Genomic DNA, 25,922 nt, shown 5'->3' with positions numbered 1-25,922 from the left:
ACTACCGACAGACATACTCAGACTCTACCCTACACCTACAAGCTGGCAGGGAAAAGGCTGGAGTGTAAGGTACTATTTTTATTCTTTTTGGCAGAAAATATGTTCAAGTGATGAGATGCTGGTGTTGGACGGAAAGGAGATTAAAAAGTGTATTACCTGTAAGCATACAGTATCTATCGTTGTCTGATATCAGAGTTCGCTACAGATGTCTGCTCAAAAACCATCCTGCTGGCCAGGTAGTCGAAGCCAATACATGTTACCACGACTGATGGGAAAAAAAATGTGTCACATTTCTAATTACACTTCGAAATTGTCGTGAAAAAACCAGCACTCGTAATGAACGGGTCATAATGCAGCACATGTACCGGGGAAATCGTCGTCCTAAAAGACTGCAGAGGAGGCGGTAGCTGAACGTGCATTCTCCTCAATAGACGTCCACAAAATGCGGAAAATAGAGGCCCCCTGCCTCCCTCCCTCCGTCCATCCACCTACGGGGAGGGGGGGGGGGCACATGTTCCTTCAAATGGTCAGCTGCACTGCTGACTACCTCATGCTACGGGCAGGCAACTGTCCACCCTTTGCTGCCACCCTCTGTGGTCACTCGCCGCACTTGGCTTTCCATCATGTGGCCGCTGCCTTAAGGCGGCGGTCCTAGACAACAAAAGGGAAATTTAGTAGCATAGCCCCGCACATCCCGAGGATGCACCAAATGGGTATTCAAAAGTCGCCCCCTTTGCTGTTTTTTGCTGACCCATGCACGGTTGCAGACCCCAACAGGCCCACGCGATATGCGGCATGCATTTGATGTGGCGGCCCCTAGCACAGAAGCGAAATTTACAGGCATAACCCCACCCATCCGGAGAACGGTCAGGATCAGAACCCGGCTTTCCACCACCTGGCCGCCGCCTTAAGGCGACGCTCCTACGCACGCACAGTAGCATGTATAGTCACCTAAACAGTAGGAGATAAAAGGACGGCCACCTCAGGTGCAACTTGTTCGTCTAAAATACAGTGACAGATGCCCCACATGCCGCCCTCCAGACAGAGAACGGCTGTGTCTGGCGACCACCACAGCAGACATGTCACCCCTCCCCCTTGTCCACAGCAGCACGCCATTAGGCAATCGAGAACAATTGTATTTGACGTCAACACGTCTATGTCAAGCATCTATTATAAAAATCAAAACACATTTGCGACCATAATAAATGTCCTCTTTCCATGAAAATAGGTAAGGTCCATTTTCTTTTAGTTTTATGAGCAAAATCGGTGTAGTTTTTAGGTTCGACTGCTGTCGCATCTCATTATTTTGTGATGTCCAGCGAAGTATACCGCCACCGATCACAAATGATCAGCAGAGACATGCCCACCCTGCATAAAATCAGGAAAAAAAACTTTGACTATTTTAATGCGAGAACTACCAATCACCACAGAATTTCCTCGTTAATTCCAAACCGTCATCAGAGTAAAGAAAAAGTGAGAATTGAAACTCCAAAGAAAAAAAATCTATATTAAGCTATTTCTTCCAGCTCGTTGCACAAATTACACGACCTGAGAGCGTCTCTCACATTCAGTGTCTGCAAATAAACTCTCGTGCATATGTGTATTACAAACATTTCAGACAATCTTTCACGCCATTGCCACACATGTCGGAAAAAAACACATTCGGTTAATGTTTGACAACAATAAGCTATAATTCAAAAGAACATAGCTGTTTTGTACACTATGATAGTTCCCCTTTTACCAATATGATGCTGTATGGTACTAGCGTTTACGAAACAAATCGAGAGAGCCTATCTCGCCCTGTGTAGGTGGGAGATTGAAATTTCGTTAAAAGATATCGCCGCAACGAAAAAAAAAAAAAACGCTTGTCAAGAGTCATTCCCTGGTGCCCTAGCCATCTCTTTCACCCGCCAGGCAGCACGTCATTGATATCAAATTGATAGGCTAATTAATTAAACTGATCATGACAGTCACTTTGTATGGCCGGTAACTTTTTTTTCAGCATTTGGATTATACTCGTCAAGTAGGACAACTGGGAATCCGTTGAGGGAACACGATGTTCTTTTCGAAGAACAATACTGAGAAATGACATCTGAAGCTGACCACAGAGGGATTCTGCAACCCACAACATACATTTCGCGTAACGACCGCACTATTAAAAAACACGATGACAACGCGTATGTTACTATCACCCTGCATAAAAAGCAGTCTCGTGTGTACAGGCACATATGGTCCCAGAAAGGACACAGCCATTTTTAATTTCTCGTAAATTCCAAGCGTCTCTGGTGGTTTAATTGTGTTAGGGGGGTACACTTGGGCTTTCCGCCCAAGAAGACCAGGGTTCGAGTCCTGGAAAGGTTACTGCCAATTTTAATTTCCCACCAATTCCCAGGTGGGGGGCTGAGTGGCTTGTCAGCACAGGTCTTGCCAAAGAAATTCCCACGAAAATTCAAAATTCCCACCAAAACTCGAAATTACCGCCAATAGGGTAGGTTGGGGAGAGGGGGGGGCGGGGTAAAGGAGTGGAAGGCGGAGGCGGCTGGGACACATGTGCAGCTGAGAAAACACTTGACGTCATCTGGAGGCGGGGTTGGGCGCGGTCGTGGGCTGGTATGGTTGTTCAAAAAATCAAATGGCTCTGAGCACTATGGGACTTAACTTCTGAGGTCATCAGTCCCCTAGAACTTAGAACTACTTAAACCTAACTAACCTAAGGACATCACACACATCCATGCCCGAGGCAGGATTCGAACCTGCGACCGTAGCGCTCGCGCGGTTCCAGACTGTAGCGCCTTGAACCACTCGACCACGGCGGCCGGCGGTTTGGTAGTGGCCGGGGGTGTTTAATTGATCAATTTAATTAATTTGAATATCTGTTTGATATCAAAATTGCACCTGTAACCCCAACACCCTACTACTGTCATCCCCTTGTTTTTCGTCACAGTTCAATGACAGTGTGTCACTATCATTCAACACACACTTTTGTTCGATTTGTGAATTAGTGGATGATGTGTCTCCGATTTCTATGTATCCGGTATAAATCTTTGATGTGGTTTCTCTTGAAACACCAAACAATTCTGGTACCTCGGTTACGAAAGCACCCGTCATACGAGTACCAACTTGCCTACGTTCGAATTCACTTAGCTACGACATAACGCACTTATAACTACACATAACACTGTTCTGACGACGACTGACACTGAAGACATTGTAGAGGTGTCGTTGATGGTCAAAAACGATGGTGCAACCTGCAGACTTGGCTAGCTTTTTCATTTATGTTCAGGCATGCTTTTCTCGCTGTGTTTCCATAGTTTTGTCCAATCCCCATATATCCTGCGCTCCCAGGCGCTAGTTCCACAGGGCCGTTGAGATTCTGCATGGCGTTCAGCATGGCCCTCCTGAACGCAACGACTACGTATTACCCAGAAGGTCCTGGGATTCTGACCGATGCGAGTGCCAACATTGCGGAACAATAAACAGTAGTCTCGATAGGAACGCTCCTTCCATTGTCAAATTCCGTCAGATACTAATAGACGTTTCTACTTCTTACAAAGGACGTAACACGATCTTATCACAAACAAAAAACATTCGAATGAAAAAAACCTCTGCGTAATCATTTCTTATACAGGATGAACTTTAATAAAACCGACAAACTGCGGTGACGGATTTCAGATTGGAAATGAAGGAAAAAAGATCCTACGAACATGCATCGTTGCCACGGCAGATGGCGCTGACGAATGAAAGGTCTTTTGACCACGTGGCGTGTGATTGACGCAGCGTACTGTAAGCAACAGAATGGTCCTATATTCACGTCGGGAACAAGCCGAGAAGGCGTTTGTGTACTGCCAAGCAGATGAAAAGCGTTGAGATGCAGCACGGCTATACCAAAACAAGTACCGTCTCAGACCCCAACCACGTCACACAAGATTTCATGCCATATTTGGGCGTTAGTGTGAACATGGGTCATTTCTGACAGACGAACGATCAGGAAGGCAACGCACTGCGCGTACAGCAGATTTGAAGGACCGGGTTCTACAGGGTATTGAGAAGAATCCTAATACAAGCTCCCGGCAAGTGGCCCGCCATCATAGTGTAACCCGGAGTACAATTATGCGTCTCCTGCATGACAACCGTTACATTCGCTATCACCTGCAAAGAGTGCAAGTATTATCAGCAGCGGATTTCCCTCTAAGGGAAGGATTTGATGATAGTTTTTGCACCAGACCATTACAATTATGGGATTTCTGTCATCAGAAATCCATTATGTGACATGTGGACGCGTGCATTGCATCCCATGGAGGCCAGTTTGCACATTTGTTGTGACATGGATGCGATGCAGCTCTGTATTGCATTTCGGGACGATTTTTTGTGGCTGAACGCACACCGGCCATTTCCGAACACATGTTCGTAGAACTTTTTTACCACTATTTCCAGTCGGGAATCCGTCCCTGCAAATTGTCAGTTTTGTTAATGTTCACCCTGTATACAGAATTTAGAGGATGATCGTGCTTCTTACTTTGTGCAGTTGGGTTAGAATGTTAATGATTTGTATATGCAAGGAAGTGTAACACATCACTCCAGTTTGACGTTTGTTGCACAGCTTTTCCATGGTGTTGCACTTTTGATGGCCAAGAGTGCTTTCAGTTTTCAAGTGTTCGTTTTTCCCGCGCGCTGTTAGAGAATGAAACGGTAGAGAAATAGTATGAAAGTCGCTCAATAAACATGTCTTCGGCTTGTTTGTCTTCGTTGTTGGTCGTGAGCACAACTTTATGGAACAAGAACAAAAGCTGAGTGTCCTATTGACGTGGTGATCATTCCAGAAGGTGAGTAATCCTCAGGTCGCTGTAGACGTGGCCTTCTTCCGAATATGGGCCTCAGAGCTCAAATGGTTCAAATGGCTCTGAGCACTATGCGACTTAACTTCTGACCTAACTAACCTAAGGACAGCACACACATCCATGCCCGAGGCAGGATTCGAACCTGCGACCGTAGCGGTTGCTCGGTTCCAGACTGTAGCGCCTAGAACCGCACGGCCACTCCGGCCGGCCCCTCAGAGCTCAAAATTTTGCAAATATGCTTCGCAAAGTCGTTTAGTCAGTTAATTATAATATTTTAAACTGATTTACTGTCCGCCACATTCAACTAAAACACTAAATGGTAAATACTGGTTTCGACCATCGCCAGCCATCTCGTGATCTGTATCCTTGTCATGTGAACAATTTGTAATAAATCCACTACAATCAGTCACATATACATGTATGGTAGCATATGCCTCATATCCTTAAAAAACAAAACTCGGGACAATGAACGATATCTGATAGTGGTAATCTCGTCTCAATGAAACTTTTCACGAGATTTCTATTTTTCATCCTCACGCGAAGTAAAACAATGAATTGGGAACTTTTTAATGTTACATTAAAACGACTTTATGAATTAATCCGAGAAGGTTCGCTACAAAAAAACTGTCGAAACCGGTTGTGTTTGCGCACAAATAACTAAGTTCCTTCTTTTTTTTCAGGGAAGAAGTGGGAGATCAGAAGAGTTACACCTACAAAATAGTCAACCAACAGGACCAGAAAACAGTGACGAGCAACTGTTAAGGAGATCGGAATTACGAGAAAAAAGTGGAAAATACTCATTCTGGAAATAAAAAAAAGTCTGCTGTTGAAAGGATGCAAAAGAACGAATTATTAGTTAAAAATTGGAATTTACTGGCCCATTTTCTTTAGTTTAAGAATTGTCATATTTGTGTTCCTCTGGCGAGTTAAAAATGTTGCCAAATTATGTTTACTGATATTACCTTATCCTTCAGAATATTGCTTTCATCTGAGAACTGTTATAAAAACTTGTTAACTGAAACGAAGTTTGAAGTATTATTATATGCAAATAATCCTTCAACGCACAAATCTTCTGCATTAGTAACCTTTCTTCAGAGCTTGAATAAGATTTAATGTTTTTCATATCTCAGAGCTGGCGTGCACACACGAAACATTTGTACTTCTTTCATATTTTACTTCACGAAAGCCAGTTTTACGATAACAGTTTCATGATACTCATTTTGCCTACTCATTTTGGAAGGGAACAATAGCAACTTCGAAGTAAAGAAATTTTCGGAACTGAAAAGCCAGAAACTGAACTGTACAAAATACATAAAGTAAATTATAAGTAGCAGACACAAAAAATAATTCAATAGTTATTTTCGTGTTACTTCGTGCAGAAAAAGTAGAAAAGTATATACGTAAGTGTGGTAGCTTTCATAACGCAAGGAAAAATAAAAAAAATTACAAATCAAGAAGTTTTGTGTCGAATGTGATGAACCCAAAAGACGAAACGCGTGGTTGTAGCGGTTTGTTTCAGGACAAGTAATGCAATTTCATATTCTGAATGGAATGTAGCATGATATGTAAACGTGTTGGTGTGTCCCGTAAGAAGTGAAGCCCCTTTCTTCCACCAGCTCCATTCAGCGGCGAGGATGAGTAATAGCTGGAACATACTCATGACTCCTGAAGGTTTTCCAAGTATCTTCTGTTTTATTCAGGTATGAAAACTGCGCAGGTAAGTCCATCCACTGACCCGTATACTGGAGAAGATTTGCACTCACAAGACGAATCCTCTTTTATTACTTTTTAATTTTATTTATAAGGGAGGATCAAAAAGTTTCCGTTCGAAGACCGTACAGTCCAGAAACGGCGTGCCAATTAGATAAAATTTAGTGAAGGTTCAGACGATCGTCCTACTGACGCACCAGGTTGAAAATACCCACTTAGTAAAACACCGTGTCCTGCTGCTTTAGAAGTCAGCAACTGTCTGGTGCACATCCTCGTCCGACTGTAATAGTCGACACTTCAACACATTTTTAAGAGACCGAAAGCGTGATAACCGCATGGAGAAAAATGACCTCAGAAGTTAAGTCGCATAGTACTCAGAGCCATTTGAACCATTTTTGAAGTGCGTCATCATGAAGCAGTAACACCCTTTGTCAACCATTCCACAAGGATACATTTCGACTGACATGCTGCCCCACCCGCTTTTCTCATTCTCCGATGGATTTCTACCGGTATTTGTCTTTCGGCAGCCAAGAAAAGAATAACAGCACGTTGGTCCTGTTTGGACGCATTAGTAATAGCTTCGCCATAGTTCACTTTTCCGCGTTTACCGCGCGTACGTCGGAAAGACGCGACTGCCGCCCTAATCTCTTGCCGACGTCTTAGTGCTTACATACCCCCATCGGAGTCGCGCCAGGTTGCAAATACGCTGCAGCAACGCCTTCAAACGGAAAAAAATCGATTGCCTCTTATGTTTATTGGTTTATTCATCCTGGCAAGATTAAAGCCATCAGGTCCTTTCTCATATCTAACCAAGGATTATGTATGTTTTGTATTATGTGCACGTAACTATGCAGATGTTATAAAAAACTTACATTTATTATGGGATACAACTTTAGAAGTAACTTATAAGACGCCACTGGGGTTAAGACCAATGTTTTTACGATATGATTCTATGATATGCACCGAGTATCCCCTCTTGGTATGCAAATCTACCCACCGCGATTCAAAATTATGATAAGGATATATGTGCAATTAAACGGAATGGAAGGTTGGTCCTAATAGGTGAACAATAGCTGCGGGTCTTGTATTAATTTAATACACATGAAAGAAGCATAGGGGACAGATAGCCACTGAAATGAAACAGGAATTCAGAACCATTATAGTTTGTTGTCAAGTTAAACGAATGTAAATTATCACTGGACACAAACAAGCAAACAATGTCTCTCTCAGATGAGAAATGCGTGCGGAACCTGGGTTCATGGAAGTGGTCACGTTAAGCAGTTAGGACGAGCGGTGCAGTTCGTAAAGAAATTGATAATACTCTGGCAACAAACTTCACGCAGGATCTAACTGAACTTAAATGCGAGGTCACTCTTGTCATGATGCCTGCATCGACTCGGTAAGTGAGGTGGATAAGAATGTCTGAAAACCGATCACTGGCAAAAGGACGGCGTCGTGGTTGAGTTGTAACGGTGTTGGACTACCAAGCGGGCGAGCTGTGTTCAAAGCTCCGTCGCGCATTTATTTTCTTTTTTTTTTCCCCAAGGTTTGCTATACTGAAATTTGTGTCTGTGTGGTGGTGTAACGTCCAATTGCAACAGCGAGGTGTAAGGAAGGGACCTATAATGAAAGTTAATTCTGCACGACTGCACTAATTTCCCACCAGCTGCATAAGAGCGGTGCTAGCAGCGCCACTCTGTGGATGCAAATCCTGATTGCTTTAAATACACTTTGAAACGGTTGTGCGTGTTAGTTAATTTGAGACTGGACGTGGCGAGTTGACGTTGGTCAAGCATGTCTTTAAGGCGACAAATCGAGCACATACGGGACATCATCGGACAACCCCAGCGCCATCCACAAACAGCATAATCGTCCCTTTATTGACCGACCAACTGTAACAGACATGGAATTCCATCCCACAAACTGACATCCGGCGCCTGTACAACACAATACATTTGCGTGCTTGCATTCAACATTCTGGCGGTCATACCGGTTATTAATGTATCAACATTTCAAATATGAAATTTCTTATCTCATGATTACATTAACCTATAGTCTTGTAATGTTAATCACTTATATATGTTATATAGACAAATGTATTCCAAAAATTTCATTATTCTACGTTAGTTATTTTTTGATGTTACGACTTTTTTCCGACAGTGTATCTGTCAAATATGCGACAGCCAGTGGCGGGAGGTGTTTCAGCAACTCGTTAGTTAGCTGGTCGTGTCCTGGCGCCTATGTGGTCGGCAGAGACGTAATGCAGCCGTCCCCACCCACTATGCCTGTGGTCACTGGCAGTTTGGAGACCCTCTATAGAAAATATGGTGGCCTCACGGATGTGGTGGAGACGGTACGCTGACCATACCAGCTCAGGCGCTGTTGTTTGAAGGAAACATTAATTCCCTCACACACAAGGCCCGTTGGCCCAGCTGAATAACCATGGCGAAAGGCCCCACGCCCCTTGGTCTCGCTTGTGCAATGGCTTGGGGCGGCCAGTTCCCCAAACCCTGACCTGCTTTCAGCCTGTGCCGCATCCTAAAGCTCTTCTACGCAAGTTTGCTACATGGCGTGCATGACTACCGGCCATCAGGTGGCGGTGAGGGCTATCTCGCATGCTGAACCTCTCACACAGTGTATGATTCGCTGTGAAATCTAGCTGGCTGGCTTGATTCCGTTTAACAGCAGGAAGTGGAAGCTGGCCTAACTGCAATCATTCTCAAACTACCGTATAGGAACTATTCGATAAAGGATTTAATTCTCGCATATCTCATAACTTCATTTTTTAGCTTCATAATGAACTGCCTATCATTTCGTTAATGGTCATATTTATTGTGATTTACCATGAAGTAAACTGCTGCAAAATTTCGGAAAGTTTACAGTAAAAAATAGAGGTCGATATGAATTTGGGTTCGGTGCATGTTAGGTCATATGTTGCTGTATATGAAATGTAGCTAACATTGTGAAATTTTCTTGAAAATTTGAAGGATATTGCTGTCTACCACCAATCTCCAGAAAATGGACCGTATCTAAAGAACTTTGTCCTGAACTCTCGTGCCAGTGAAAAAGCCACAATGAAATACTCACAAAATTCCTCATATCTCACAAATGGTTTCAGATACCGAAACAAGATTTTGGTAAATGGCAGTATCCAAAGAGAAGAGTATTTCACAACATAATTAATCTGTGAAACTTCCATATCTGCTGTTACATTCAAGCGACTGCAGATTTTTTTCAATGAAATGATGTAACACTTAAGCGACATTGATATCTGGTGAAATTAGAGTTACTATGTCCGACCCCGGTAGCTGAGTCTGTAGAGTGCCGGCACGGTAGCTCAGCGTGTTCAATCAGAGGGTTAGCTGCCCTCTGTAATAAAAAAACTTAGTTAACCGATCAACGACGAACTTAAACGGGTGTCTTACGACGTCCGCCACGAGCAGACGCAAAGAACGTAAGCGAACAAAATAAGATTAAAAATAAAAAATAAAAAATAAAAAAGTGGTCAGCGCGACAGAATGTCAGTCCTAAGGGCCTCGGTTCGATTCCCAGCTGGGTCGGAGGTTTTCTCCGCTCAGGCACTGGGTGTTGTGTTGTCCTAATCATCATCATTTCATCCCCATCGACGCGCAAGTCCGCGAAGTGGCGTCAAATCGAAGACTTGCACCTGGCGAACGGTCTACCCGACGGGAGCCTCTAGTCACACGACATTATAATTATTATAGAATTACTATGGATTTGTAAAAACATAAGTGAAGAAATTTCACTTTATTTCTATACCGAGAATGGGCATTCTCATAAACTATTCACTTGTCTTTAAGTCAGTTGCTTTTTATGATCCGTCGCAATTTCAAATTCATTAGAATGTTAGTGAGATGAATATTTACGGTCTCTGCTGTGTTTTGGTAAGAGAACCAGATCTGAACATGGGAACAAGAGAACTTGTGTATTACTCAAAACTAACCACTGATAACGTCTCGCCGCGCGGGATTAGCCGAGCGGTCTAGGGCGCTACAGTCATGGACTGTGCGGCTGGTCCCGAAGGAGGTTCGAGTCCTCCCTCGGGCATGGGCGTTGTGTGTTTGTCCGTAGGATAATTTAGGTTAAGTAGTGTGTAAGCTTAGGGACTGATGACCTTAGCAGATAAGTCCCATAAGATTTCACACACATTTGAACATTTGATAACGTCTCTCTGAACAAAATTAAAGGGAATAAGAAGTCTGGTGAAAATAAATCGATACTTCAATTGAAATTTTAAGTGAATCCTGTACCCCATGTGATTTTAATGATTGATGTTGACTAGCAATGGCCAAAGAATTTCAATCCTGTAACTCATTGATCTGAGAAATATGAAAACAGTTAAATTTACAAAAACCAGTCAACTACCTATCAAGATGTAAATAAAATACCAAGATCTTCGACAAACTATAAGATGTTTGTGGTGAAAAAGTACAGCTCCTCATTCTGTATAGGGATAGAAAGAAAAGATGGCATTCTATGCGCTGATAATTGTTTTCATTTTTCTTAGATTATTGAGATACAGAAATAAAATCCGTCGCCCAGTTTCAATCAACATTATTCGTTATTAAAAATATACTGTTGTATAGGATACCGCCGAAATTTTAACAGAAGTAACGATTTATTTTCCCCAGACTCATCATCACCTTTATTTTTCATCAGAGGAACGTTATCAGTGACGAGTTTTGAGTAATACATGAGCCTCCTTATTGCCACATTAATCGGTTTCTTTCGCCAAAATACGTATGAGTTTATAAATGTTCATCTTACCAACATCCAAATGCAGTTGAATTTGCAACAGAATCATAAATCAGCAACTGATGTAAAAACATGTCATTAGTTTATGAAAATGTCCATTCTCCCTATAAAAACAAACCGTAATTTCTTCACACATATTGTTCCAAACCCACAGTAATTCTTGCTTCATCAGGTATCGAAATCACTTAAATATTACATCATTTTCATTGAAAAAAATCTGTAATCGCTTGAATATCACAGTAGATATGGAAGTTTCGCACATTAATTATGTGGTGAAATACTCTTCTCTTTGCGTACTACCATTTGTCAACATTTTGTTTTGATATGTGAAACCATTTACAAGATATGAGGAATTTTGTGAATATTTCAATCTGGCTTTTTCACTGGCGCGCGAGTTCAGTACGAAGCTCTTTACATACAGTCCATTTTCTTGAGATTGTTGGTAGATAGCAATGTCCTTCAAAGTTTTCAAAAAATATTCAATATGTTAGCTACATTTCATTTGCAGCTACATATGACCTAACAGGTACTAAACACAATTTCATGTCGACCTCTGTTTTTCACAGCACACTTGCCAAAATTTTGCAGTAGTTTACTTAATCATAAAATATCACATTAAATATGACCATTAACGAAATGACAGGCAGTTCATAATAAAGCTGACGAATGAAGCTATGGGATCTGCGAGAATCAAATTTTTTCACCGAATACTTTTTTTACAATCCTTTAAGAAAAATCGCAGGTCGGCCGGCTGGAACGTGACGTTCTGTTTGGTATGGAGGGTTAACCGGCGTTATCTGAGAGTTGCTGCCCCGCAGGCTGTGGCGTCAGTCGCCAAACAGGACTCCTAATCGGCCAAGGCAGGTAACTCAGGGAATCCCACTTGGCTTCACAAGAAAAATAGCAGCGGACCCACTGCGGGAAACATGCACAGCAGGCTCCAGGGTTAGCCATGTAGCAGACGACACAGTCCTCAAAGGATCCGTTGAATGAGTCTGCAAGTAAGCTTGCAGCAGATCTTACTCCGTGTGAGATGGACCTAACAGCGTTCCTTGGCCACTGCTCTGCTGATTTTCTAACTAACGGAGGTAGATTTACTAAAATTAGCACGGGGTAATCTCAGCAATCATCACTCATGTTCGTTGAGAATCAAGCACTGCATTTTGAATACATTACACTCTCAAGAACGAAATCTCCCAGTCATGTTACTAGCTCAATAAACATAGTTTATCAGAGTGAAATGAGAGGCTGGCTACAGGCCAATGTGTTCCAAACTGTAACATAAATAGTAGAAAGCAGTAGCAGTTATAACAGAAAAAATCAGAGATTGTATTAGTTTGTGATAAGCTGAGCAACAAAGGCAGATTACAGTCAGGTAGATACGAACTGGGGACACTGGGAGAAATGGGTGTCTGAGAAGAGGTGGGAGAGGCAGACAAAGAGATGACAGGAACACTAGGAATGAGAGAGGGGGAAAGAAAGTGTGTGACTGACTGAGAAAAGAGGCAGAACTGGGAGAAGACGGAGGCATTTGCTTTACTGCTCGACAGAGACTAGGCTGATCATGTGTGTTAACTTTTAGGGAAAATTTATAATATTGAGAAAAGTAAGTGCTTCAGCTTTTTCTTAAATGCAACACAGATAGAATTTGGCGCTGAATATGGGACATCTTGTTCCACAGGCAGTTAGTAGCAACTGAGAGGTTAACTACTGCTTTTAATAATTCACATTTCAGCCACAGTTCACAAAAATTGTAAAAGGTAGGCAAAGTAAAACTGGCCAGAATAATATCGACTGCATCTGAAGATAGGCAACCTAACTTGCGTCATCTGCCCAAGGTTACCTATCTTAAGGTGAATGAAATATTTTCCGGATCACTTACACAAGGGCGTGCTCAAAAGTAATGCCTCCGAATGTTTTATGTGAAAACTCTTAGAGCTTTTGAAATAAAACGAACGTTATTAACATTCTAAATCTTTATTCACATGTCTACAAATTTATTTTTCAACATAGTCACCCTCGTGACGAACATTTCTCCCAATGAGAGACCACTGGGTTGATACTGTCATTGTAGAATGTTTGACTTCGTTGACGGAGCCACTATCTCACCTCTTGTTGCACCTGTGTTCCTGGATCACGCTAAACGTATTTTCTAATCAGACACTGAAACGGAGAACTATATTGAACTCTGAAATCAAATTTGCAAAACTAAAGTAAATTTAGAACATAAAAAAACATCAATCGTTAGAAAACAAAGGTTTACGTTTACATCGTAAACGAAATATAGAATCAATTGCGGCAGTTCTTACTACTAAGCGAGGTAGCGCAGTGGTTGACGTACTGGACTCGCATTCGGGAGACCGACGGTTCAAACCCGCTGCCGGCCATCGTGATTTATGTTTTCCATGATTTTCCCATACCGCTTAAGGAAAATGCCGGGATGGTTCCTTTGAAAGAGCATGGACGATTTCCTTCGCCGTTCTTCCCTAATCAGAGTTTGTGCTCCGTCTCTAATGACCTCGTTGTCGCCAGGACGTTAAACACTAATCTCGTCTTCCTGCACTTCCTTCTCGGTTCTTACTTGCCGATTACAGCGCCATCTACCATGAATGGAAAGCAATGGTTTGAGTAAACCATACGTATGTTTTGCCATACAGTTCGAATTTGCAATAAAAATTGGGTTATCCACCTACACAGGAGGGGTGGGTAGTTATGGTCAGTTGTAGCACAGTCAGATATCCCAATTACTAACATGAACTTTTCAACTTGAACATTTTTTTTTACTGCGATGCGACATTTCCGAGATATTTAATTGTTTCAGGTTAAAACAAACACCCTGTATAATTATACAACAGTTTTTTGCTAACACTACCGTAGGATTTGTGGCTATGTATCTCTAATGCAGTGTGCACTATGCAGAATATGCAAAACGTCTACTTGTCATCTATATTTCCCACATCAGAAATATCGTATAAAGTATTGTGTACGTAGTAAACGTTCTGGAAACCATTACTTGTTGGTAAGTTCACCAACATGTGACCAGCCTCCAATAGTACGTAAAGTAAATGCAGATCTTCTGTATTCCCATTCGTATCCAGATTATTTCCATATCCAGTGTCTAAATTTCTATGCGATGACTAATAAAGATTTTGGTACAAGAAGAGAGATATTCTTATCCTCCACCCAACCAGGAATGAGTTGGTTTCTTTAGAATCCAGCAGTGATTCAGAGTCTGTCACCAAGCCGGACTATCTACTAAGTGTATGCAGGACCATTCGTTCTTCGAAATATCTAACCAGAAAAAAAACTTCTGTAAATACACAACGTCAGGTTATACACTAAGGTAATAAAAACCATGGGATAGCGATATGTACATACGCAGATGGCTGTAGTATCGCGTACGCAAGGTATAAAAAGGGCAGTCCATTGGCAGAGTTGTCATTTTTACTCAGGTCATTCAAATGAAAAGATTCCCGCCGTGTTTAGGGTCATACGACAGGAATTAACAGACTTTGAATGCCAAATGGTAGTTGGAGCTAGACGCATGGGAAATTCCATTTCGGAAATTGTTAGGCAATTCAATAATCCGAGACTCACAGTGTCAAGAGTGTACTGCGAATACCACTTTTCAGGCATTACTTCTCACCACGGACAGTGCAGTGGCCAACGGCCTTCACTTAACGACCGAGAGCAGCGGCGTTTGCGTAGAGTTGTCGGTGCTAATAGATAAGCAGCACTGCGTAAAATAATCGGAGAAATCAATGTGTGACGTACGACGAACGTATTCGTTAGGACAGTGCTGCGAAATTTGGCGTTAATGGACTATGGCGGTAGATGACCAACGTGAGAGCCTTTGACAACAGCAAAACATCGCCTGAAGCGCCGCTCCTGGGTTCGTGACCGTATCGGTTGGACCCTAGACGACTGGAGAACCGTGGCCTGGTCAGATGAGTCCCGATTTCAGTTGGTAAGAGCTGATTGTAGGGTTCGAGTGTGTCGCAGACCCAAAGAAGCCATGGACACAGGTTGTCGACAAGCCACTGTGCAAGCTGGTGGTGGCTCCATAATGGTGTGAACTGTGTTTACTTGGAACCGACTTGGTCCTCGGATCCAACTGAACCGATTATTGGCTGGAAATGATTATGTTTGGTTACTTGGAGACTATTTTCAGCCATTTGTGGACTTCATGTTCCCCAAAATCGATATAATTTTTATGGATGACAATCCACCATGCCACCAGACCACATTCTGGATAATTCGGGTGAATGATTTGCCTATCCATCGAATATTTATGGGACATAATGGAGAGGTGAGTCTTTGTACAAAATCCTGCACCGGCAACACTTTCGCAGTTGTGGACGGCTACAGAGGCAGTATGGCTCATTATTTCTGTAGGGGACTCCCAGTGACTTGTTGAGTCCATGCCACGACCAGTTGCTGCACTACATCAGGCAAAAGGATTGTCGACATGATATTAGGAGGTATCCCCTGACTTTTGCCAATTCAGTGTATACACTAAAACACATGGACTGAGGTGGGGTGCTTTATAATGTTAGTAAACATATCACAGGTTAATATGCTGACTTAAGCGGTGTTAAATATATTTTATGCTTACTGATTCTTACAAAATCTCACTGCATAACCACCCAACAAAGTCGACACCCATTCTCACTTAGAATATTGATCAACAGCAGATGCCAAGGTTTTTTGTATGCGCTAAAGATCGAAAATGTATGTAACAGATGGAAATAATGTTCGAGCAACTGACTTTATTCAGTTGTAAACGCCTAGCCCAGTTGTGTTATTTTGTGTATGTGTTGGATTGTCAGAGTGGCCGCAAAATCATTCCACAGTCGATCAACCTTCTGATGCTACCACGGACCTAACGTGTATGGGTCCACCTCTGATCACTATTCTAAATGTAGCGCAGATGAATCCACCTCCAAACACTATGTTAGACGTAATGTGGGTAGATACATCTCCGGACGCTACTGTGGACCCATCCTGGATACAGGGACCCCTGCAGCACTCTAATACATACACAAAATTGCGTAGTTTTGCTAGGTGTTTACAACTGGATTTCTTTCAAAATTATTTCCCTCTGTTGCATACATCTTGGATCTTTACAGCATACAGGATGAATCATCTAAATCTTGTACCACATATGTTGCGGAATATAAAGTGCTATTGATGCAGCGTTTTCATAGAGTATCGTTAGGCAATAAATGCACTGTTATAATACTTAGAAAGTATTTTTTGTGCAAACATACACTTTTTAAAATGGAACAATGTATACTGACATAAAAAAAAGGTTAAATTAGAATGTCACTGGTGTTTATTTCAGGATTCTAGTGCATGTCGCTTACAAGATATCATATTTTGAAAAGTTTCCACGCCGACACTTGTTTGCACCATTCAACCTGCGTATTGCTAGCTACGATGATGGTACGTTTGCTTACAGTGTGCTTGTGTGTCCCTTGAGTGCATTCCGACTTCCTAGTCACTTAGTGTGTGACAGTCCAAGCAGCAGGTCGTGAGTGGACGATGGGATTTACCAATGTAGAGAAAAGCGACATGCTCATGACGTATGGAGAGTGTAGGGCGATCCCAATAGATGTCAACCGTCTCGGCTATTACTTATCAGTCTCTTCAACCAGTTACGTGAAAGTGGTAGCGTAACAATTAGACAACGTAACAGAAGAAAATTAATGTTCTTACTGCTGTTGCAGTTGATTCGCACGTTAGTCCCTGCGCAGTCGCATGTGGAAGGAGCATGAGTCAGACAAGTGTTAACGTATTCTCCATCGACGTAGGTTCCATCCCTATCACATATCTCTCCATCAAGAGCTGCTTGGAAATGATTATGAGAATCGAGTTAACATTAGGACAGGATACTCCAGATGTATCTTCTTTAATGATAAAGCCACATTTACCTGTCATAGTCAGGTAAACCATCAAAATACGTACTATTGTTCTGTTGACAGTCCCTATTGGCTTCGGCGGGTGGAACATCAGAATTCATGGTTAATGACGTTATAGTTTCTTTATATTTATCACTGCTGTTATCTAGTATTCTTAATGTTCTGTCCCCAACCCCCCTCCCTTTTTTTCTTCACAAACTGTTTTTTCGCTAACAGTCTCCTTTTAACGGATTTTGTATCCTTTAATGTTGCATGGGTTATTTCCTCATCACTATTACTTTACATCATATTATCTATTATATGAATTTATAACCATATCATGTTTAACACAAGATGTAATGGAGCTCTGTATATCTGAAACCTTATGCTGCCCTTTGTATCTATGTTTCCTTCCTACATATTAGGAAAGATTGCTTGTTAAATAACGCCCCATGTTTCGCTATTCTGCCATTCATATTAGTATGAATAATCTTTAACGACTATTATATTCACAACTATATTTTCTATTTATTTTTTTCTTGTCACAACGATACAGGACCCCGTCTTTACGGCAACTTTTAACGTCTACATAGATCGTCTTTGCTATAGTTACAGCACTTTGTGCCAGCTTTCCACAATGTCGCATCGATAGAGGACGCCGTTTCTACGGCAACTCTCAACGTCTATATACGATTAACTTTGCTAGTAGATTCTCTCTACCGCTATAGCAACCTTTGACAGCTATTCCATATATCTTTGCCAACAGCACATATTTTACGGAACGGATAATAGAGGGGAGCCTAGACTAGTTTATTTTAAGCTAATTATTTACTACAGTTTATATTTTTGACGAATAGCTATTTCATAGCAACTTTACAATGTATTTTAACTATAAGTCCACTTCAAATCTTAGTAATATAGACTATTGTAATACATTTTATGCTAATAGTACACACTATACTTCTGATTGGTTAGTACTGATATCATACATAGAACGGTGAGCGCGACTAGTGCTATTTAAGACCACTCCCTGCCTATCCATTTAGCAGTCAGTTCAGCGTCGTGTGTCGGTGCAGCTTGCTCCATGTAAGTCCACCTGCCTTTCTGGGCATATGTAGTTTGTAACTGTATTTCAGTGTATATACGATATTGTAAGGTTCCCTCTATCTGTACGTATGTTATTTCAGAGTCTGAAGATGATCCTTAAGGATTGTAACCGGTCACTCCGATTAAAAGAAATTTGCGATCAAGACTGTTTTTTAATTATTAATAAAAATATACACTGAGGTGACAAAAGTCATGGGGTTCCTGCTAATGACGTGTCTGACCTCCTTTTTCCCGCATGGTGCAGCAACTCGACGTGCCATGGAATCAACAAGTTACTGGAAGTCCCCTGCAGAAATATTGATCCATGCAGCCTCTACAGCCGTCCATAATTGTAAATGTGTTGTCGGTGCAGGATTATGTACACGAAGTGTCTGTATTGCGTCCCATTGATGCTCGATGGGATTAATGTCGGGCGATCTGGGTGGCCAAATCATTCGCTCGAATTGTCCAGAATGTTGTTCCAAGCAATTGCGAACAATTGTGGCCTTGTGGCCCGGTGGCATGGCGCATTGTCATCCATTAAAATTCCATCGTTTTTTGGGAACATGAAGTCAACGAATGGCTACAAATGGTCTCCATGTAGCCAAACATAACCATTTCCAGTCAATGTCCGTTTCAGTTGGACCAAAGGAGCCAGTCCATTCCATGTAAACAGAGCCCACACCAATATGTAGCCACCAGCAGCTCGCACAGTGCCTTGTTGACAACCTGGGTCCATAGCTTCATGAGGTCTGCGCCACACTCGAACCCTACTATCAGCTCTTATGAACTGAAATCGGGACCTATGACCAAGCCACAGTTTTCAGTCGTCTAGTGTCCCGAGCCCAGGAGAAGCGCTGCAGGCGATGTCGTTCTCTTAGCATAGGCAATTACGTGGGTCGTCTGCTGCCGTAGCCCATTAACGCAACATTTCGTCGAACTGTCGTAACGGATACGTTAGTCGAACGTCGTACATTGATTTCTGCGGTTATTTCATGCAGCGTTGCTTGTCTGTAGCACTGACAACTCTACACAAACGCTGCTGCTCCCGGTCATTAAATGAAGGCCATCGGCCATTACGTCGTGCGTGGTGAGAGATAATGCCTGAAATTATGAATTCTCGGCACTCTCTTGACACTGTGGATCTCGGATTACTGAATTCCCTAAATATTTTCTAAATGGAATGTCCCATGCATCTAGCTCCAACTACCATTCAGCATTCAAAGTCTGTTAGTTCTCATCGTGCGGCCATAGTCACAATGGAAACCTTTTCACATGAATGACCTGAGTACAAATGACAGTCTCGCCAATGCATTGCCCTTTTATACCTTGTGTACTCGATACTATCACCATCTGTATGAGTGCATATAGCTATTCCATGACTACTGTAACCTGAGTGTATTTGTCTTTTTCTTATAGGTGTAATTTGGGCTTATTTACTTATTCCGGTATGAACGATTTTCTCTGCAACTTCACCTTTTTTGACACGTGTGTGTGTGTGTGTGTGTGTGTGTGTGTGAAATCTTATGGGACTTAACTGCTAAGGTCATCAGTCCCTAAGCTTACACACTACTTAACGTAAATTATCCTAAGGACAAACACACACACCCATGCCCGAGGGAGGACTCGAACCTCCGCCGGGATCAGCCGCACAGTCCATGACTGCAGCGCCTAGGACCGCTCGGCTAATTCCGCGCGGCTTTTTCTTTCTTTCCTTTTTTTTTTTTTTTTGACTAGTACTGGCTATTTTCAGTCCGAAACATCATCAGCTCACCTCTTATAAATATTTCTGGAGTAATGAGAACCATCTCTGTAAGTCGAGATCCTTTGTACCTAAGAACCTGAAGATGTCTATTATACTGCAAAGCCAACATATTCAAGGTTTGGAAGTCTAGAAACTGTAACCTTACTGCGTTCCAGCCAAATATGGTCCCAGTTTTACCAATTTTAATTAATTTTTCCAGGATGTGTTTTGTGGGTTCGCTGAAATCGTTCTAAAGGGCCAACTAGTCATTCTAAATACCCCAAATGCATTTCACTAAATACAAAGTTCGTTTTTCAAATTACGTTAATCTAAAAAGTACATGTCCGAGAGAAGAAGGTTTTGCCTTATACTAAGTTTCCTTCGCACTACGTTGCATACAATCAGAATGTGGTTTTTAAGATCCACTGCGCCATATTTTTTTCCTCTTTCAATCACTGTTTACCCTAAAGGCCCTCAAGTAATTAGTACGCATTTCCACCACTTGTCAGCCACTCTTTCAAGATATTTATAGAGTAAGGAAACTGTTGATAAAATTTACAATTATGTCGTCAATACTCGAGGTTCCCAAATGAGTGTTTAGTAACTTTTTACACAATTAGCAATGCGAGGCACTTACCAATTTATCTGAAGCTGCCTCACAAACACACGACAACTGTTCCCTTGCTGGACTTTTGCTCTGTTTCATTACTGTTATATATTCCCCAATTCTTAATTTCTCCACAGCCTCCTTCAAATATTTTGTTAATTTTGCTGCTCCCACCGTTATGATAAATGAGCTGCAGTGAAAAGTCATACGAAATCACACATGGCTAGTCACGTTGGGTTGATAGAGCAGTCAGTCAGGTGCAGCAGCTGTGAAGCTTGCCAGGCTAGCAGAAACCAAACTTGGCCTGCTTTAACCACCGTGCTCCAGTAAACATGCACCCTTGTGTTTCCGTTGCTACAGGTTTCGCTTCTTTAATGGTAGCGGCGGAGATAGGGCAGGAAGTCTGAGAGGAGAATTTGTGAACTTCTAAAGCAAACGCAGCAACACAGTTCGGATGGTGAAACTAGAACCCATATAACTGGCCCCGTCACCACAGCTACCACAAAGGCGCCCACAAACGCATCTAATACAACCAACAAGGAAGCCTGTCCATCCGCAACACCAACACAGACCAACGACCGGCAAGCACGCACATAGCGACCCAGTGGCCGACACAATCCACGCACCACTTCTTGGTGGACTTGTGGCAACACTATCCCCAACCTCCTCTGGAAGTGATTCTCACCAAGATCACTACCCTCGCCACACAGCTGCTCGCGGCCAAACCCGGCCAGGAGCGATCTGTCACAAGAACACTTCTGAAAACATTGATAACACCTATCAATGGATAATACACCTCATCCACCCACCTGTCATAAACAACATAGCAGAGACATACGTTCTGTTCTGGAATGAGAACGAGATCTAACACGAGAGGACTGAACTAGTCGTGTTCATGGAGCGGAAGGGCATCCGGATCGTTCTCGTCAACGAGACACTTCTGAAATCGCACAAACAGCTTCGCATCTCACAGTCAGTTTATTGCGTCTATCGTACCCATCGACCAGGCGGCAGGGCAGTAGGCGGGAAAGGAATTACCACACACATACGCATAGACCATACAAACACCGAGCTCCCTGTTATCTAAATATTAGAGGCCACGGCCATCGGGGTCAAGTTCAACGGAGCCTACACCGCACTGATATTATACAATCCGCCAAATAACATCATAACACTTGATATCGTACTCAACATAACACCGCGAGTCATCGCCGCCGGAGATCTCAACGCTAACCACCACGACTGAAACTCACGAATGCGAAACTCTAACGATAAAAACTATACGAACATTCAATAGGGTGAAAGTACTTTATATTAGGGCAGGACATACCCATGCTCACGCCAAACCACAGGCGACAGAAACCAGATGCGTTAGACATAGCCCTCGTCAAGGGCACTACAAGAACTCTCAACCGTGAAGTTGAAAACGATCTAGCTTTAGACCGAATACCACTTAAACTGTACACGGAAGAATTACTGCAGGACACAGGACAACCACGGACATTAAACTACAAACGCGCAAATTGTGCTCTGTTCAAGTAGATTCTTGGCAGTCATATCCCTGACGCCATTTCGAGTCTCACACCACGACAACACCAACGCACCCTGCCCCAGGAAATCCTGGGCCTTATCTGTATAAGAAAGCGTCTCAGGACCTACTGGCAGTGCACCAGACATATGTTGTATAAAAAGCATGTTAACAGGTTCCACGAAATTAAACGGGAGAAGATACAAACATATCGAAACACGTAGTGGGATCATAAACTTACTGACCTGGATGCCACATGACTCGGAGTTTGAAACCTAGCTCGACACTTCACCAGCGAGCGACACTACACTTCCACTCTACAAGGGCCTGACTGACTTGCCTATTCCGCGGAGCTGAACACGTAACAGACAGATATAGCACAAGCAAAGTAACGGGTATTGTGTTTCTAGACATGGAAAAAGCCTTCGATCGTCTATGGGTTGGGTTCCCCAAGGAAGAACTCGTATGTCTCATATACCTCAGAAACAGAAATTTTAACACTCACATTCAGTGTAAACAATCAACACGGCATTGTATGTTGCTGAGTATTCCAGGCCAGCATACTGGGGTCACTCTTGTTTAACCTCTACATTAATGATATCCTAGCAACACACAACACGATGGTTGCCGTCTACGCAGGCGACACTGCTATCTTGGTGCAAGACTGGAAAGCATCAAACATCAGCTCACAACTACAGACAGCACTCAGAACTCTCGAGGCTTAGTTGGGCGAATGACGTGTCAAGGTAAACATCGACAAGTAAGGCAGTTCTGTTCACACGTAGAAGTAAACAACTGTACAAACATAAACACTGTAGATTAATCACACTACACGCACGCCCAGTACGTTTCGGTGTGAAAGTCAGATATCTAAGATTCTGACTGGACCGGAAACACTGGAGGACCACATGCAGTACATTGCTAACAAAGCATACACGAGGCTCAGACAAGTGTACCCTACACTAAACAGACAAAGCACACTGAATAGGAGGGTGTCAATGTCCATGTACTTGACACTTATAGACCACTGATGACGTACGCAGCTTCAGTCTGGGGCTACGTAGCCCCAACACGCCTGCGCCGATGCATATTATAAAAAACGAGGTACTACGATGATGATCAATGATCCAAGATACACACGACCCGCGGAATTCCATAATAAATTCCGACTTTCGAACAGGTGTTCAAAAAATTCGTCACACGACTGTACAGAAACTCTAGACACTCGAACAACTTCGTCATCCTGAATCTGGGGAACTACTCCACAACCAAAGGTGGAAGCACAACTGCACACAAACACTTTCTCTTAGGGGAAACTAGCCACCTACGGAGGGCTTAAATTAAGCACGCAAATAGTGAAACTTCATCGAACCCCTGTACCACAGAAAAACAGACTGGCACTGTCAGCTGCGCCCATGCGGCCTACCAAACGATACAAACAGGGAAGCCGAAAACACAGAACATAAACGGACCCCACACTACTCTACACAACGAGCGGCCACTTTATGACCAACTGACCACTTAGATGACAATTTGGCATGTTACTGGTATGCCGACATTGCAGGTGGCACAGGAGACATCAACGGTAATACTTGTCAACTAACTTTTCCCGTACCCATGCTGCTGTCACAAATCCGCCAACAGCCGTACTTCCCGCCCAGACTGGGCAGAAATTTTCTTCCCGCACTGCTTGCCGTGGCGCTTTCTTCCCACCGCCCTTAAAAACCGTCACTCTTCTAACGCTTATATCGACTGTCTCCCAAATTGTAGCACATTAGTGAGTGATCGCACCCACACATACAGACAACATCACAGACACCAATCCAGTGACTTCTAGGTTTGAATACTATCCAAACTGCAGAGGAGACAGTGGGATTTTTTGTGTTGGTCACCATGCTAATGCGGCATGAAGAGGTTCCAGTTCTTTTTTTAAGTATGCTACTTATTTTTTCTCTATGTCTAACAGTCTTCCCACAAACACATAGTGTAATTTACTACCTGATGTTTTCTGCACATTCATAACTGCGCCGTGAAGTGGACGAGGCTTGTTAGTACAGACATTCTATTTTGCGTCCATACGTCCACAAATCAATATCTGACCTGCTGCCCAGGGGAAAATAATCATTAACGGCTTGAAACTTCCTGGAAGATTAAAACTGTGTGCCCGACCGAGACTCGAACTCGGGACCTTTGCCCTTCGCGGGCAAGTGCTCTACCATCTGAGCTACCGAAGCACGACTCAGACTCGGTACTCACAGCTTTACTTCTGCCAGTACCTCGTCTCCTACCTTCCAAACTTTACACTCCGCTGCAGAGTGAAAATCTCAATCTGGAAACATCCCCCAGACTGTGGCTAAGCCATGTCTCCGCAATATCCTTTCTTTCAGGAGTGCTAGTTCTGCAAGGTTCGCAGGAGAGCTTCTGTAAAGTTTGGAAGGTAGGAGACGAGGTACTGGCAGAAGTAAAGCTGTGAGTACCGGCCGTGAGTCGTGCTTCGGTAGCTCAGATGGTAGAGCACTTTCCCGCGAAAGGCAAAGTTCCCGAGTTCGAGTCTCGGTCGGGCGCACAGTTTTAATCTGCCAGGAAGTTTCATAACAGCGTACACTCCGCTGCAGAGTGAAAATATCATTCATTAATGGCTTGTTTGTGCCACGTGTGCTTGGAAATACTAGCCAACCTTAAAACCTGCTACTCGTAACAGTTATAGTTATTAGTTGTAAGTAGGCTGTTTAGGTTTTCTTATTGGTAACGCCACGTAGCGCTCTGTATGAAAATCACTGGCTGTGCTGTGTGCAGTCTGTGGCTAGTTTGCATTGTTGTCTGCCATTGTAGTGTTGGGCAGCGGCAGCTGGATGTGAACAGCGCGTAGCGTTGCGCAGTTGGAGGTGAGCCGCCAGCAGTGGTGGATGTGGGGAGAGAGATGGCGGAGGTTTGAAATTTGTAATACTGGATATTATGAACTGCTATGTATATTATGATTTTTCAACACTATTAAGGTAAATACATTGCTTGTTCTCTATCAAAATCTTTCATTTGCTGACTATGCCTATCAGTAGTTAGTGCCTTCAGTAGTTTGAATCTTTTATTTAGCTGGCAGTAGTGGCGCTCGCTGTATTGCAGTAGTTCGAGTAACGAAGATTTTTGGCGAGGTAAGTGATTTGTGAAAGGTACAGGTTAATGTTAGTCAGGGCCATTCCTTTGTAGGGATTTCTGAAAGTCAGATTGCATTGCGCTAAAAAATATTTTGTGTCAGTTTAAGCACAGTTATGTACAATTGTTCTAAGGGGATGTTTCATAGTCTTCCAATTAAGTAAATAAAGATCTAATGTTCAGTACACTATCCTCAGTAATCAATAGAAATATCTGCACTTATACCCTTAACACTGTGTATGTGCCATCACAGTTCTCAAAATTAATTCTAACTTCAACTCTAATGTACATTGGATCTATGCCAGTCTCGACAAACAGACCCACTATGTCTGTTAACAAGTTCTATTGGTACATAAAGCCCTACACTTTTGTGGTAATTGGTAGAACTCAACGCGCTACATCTCGTGTGGGTTGCCAGATGTTTAGTTATAAGGCAAATTGCATGAAGTACATACAACTTATTACATACCAGCAGAGCCTGTCCACACTACAGCAATATAAATACTACATCTGTTCCAATTACGAACCATAATACAAGATACAAAAAACATTGTTTACTGTATGTGTTCAACATACACGCTAA

The 25,922-nt window shown here is 42.7% G+C and overlaps 1 protein-coding gene across 1 annotated transcript in view; it reads left to right on the top strand.

Moving 5' to 3' along the window:
* Positions 1-5,825, top strand: part of LOC126185062 (organic cation transporter-like protein) — a 236,984-nt gene extending 231,159 nt beyond the window's left edge. Inside the window, exon 11 of the mRNA XM_049927818.1 lies at positions 5,519-5,825. Within this exon, the coding sequence (XP_049783775.1) occupies positions 5,519-5,600 (82 nt within the window). The 3' untranslated portion in view covers positions 5,601-5,825. The remainder of the gene's footprint in view (positions 1-5,518) is intronic.
* Positions 5,826-25,922: the final 20,097 nt, after the last annotated feature.

Source organism: Schistocerca cancellata, chromosome 4 (genome assembly GCF_023864275.1).
Source record: "Schistocerca cancellata isolate TAMUIC-IGC-003103 chromosome 4, iqSchCanc2.1, whole genome shotgun sequence".
Taxonomy (NCBI): Eukaryota; Metazoa; Arthropoda; class Insecta; order Orthoptera; family Acrididae; genus Schistocerca; species Schistocerca cancellata.
Note: the sequence above shows the minus strand (reverse complement) of the source record. Positions and strands in the feature narration are given on the sequence as shown.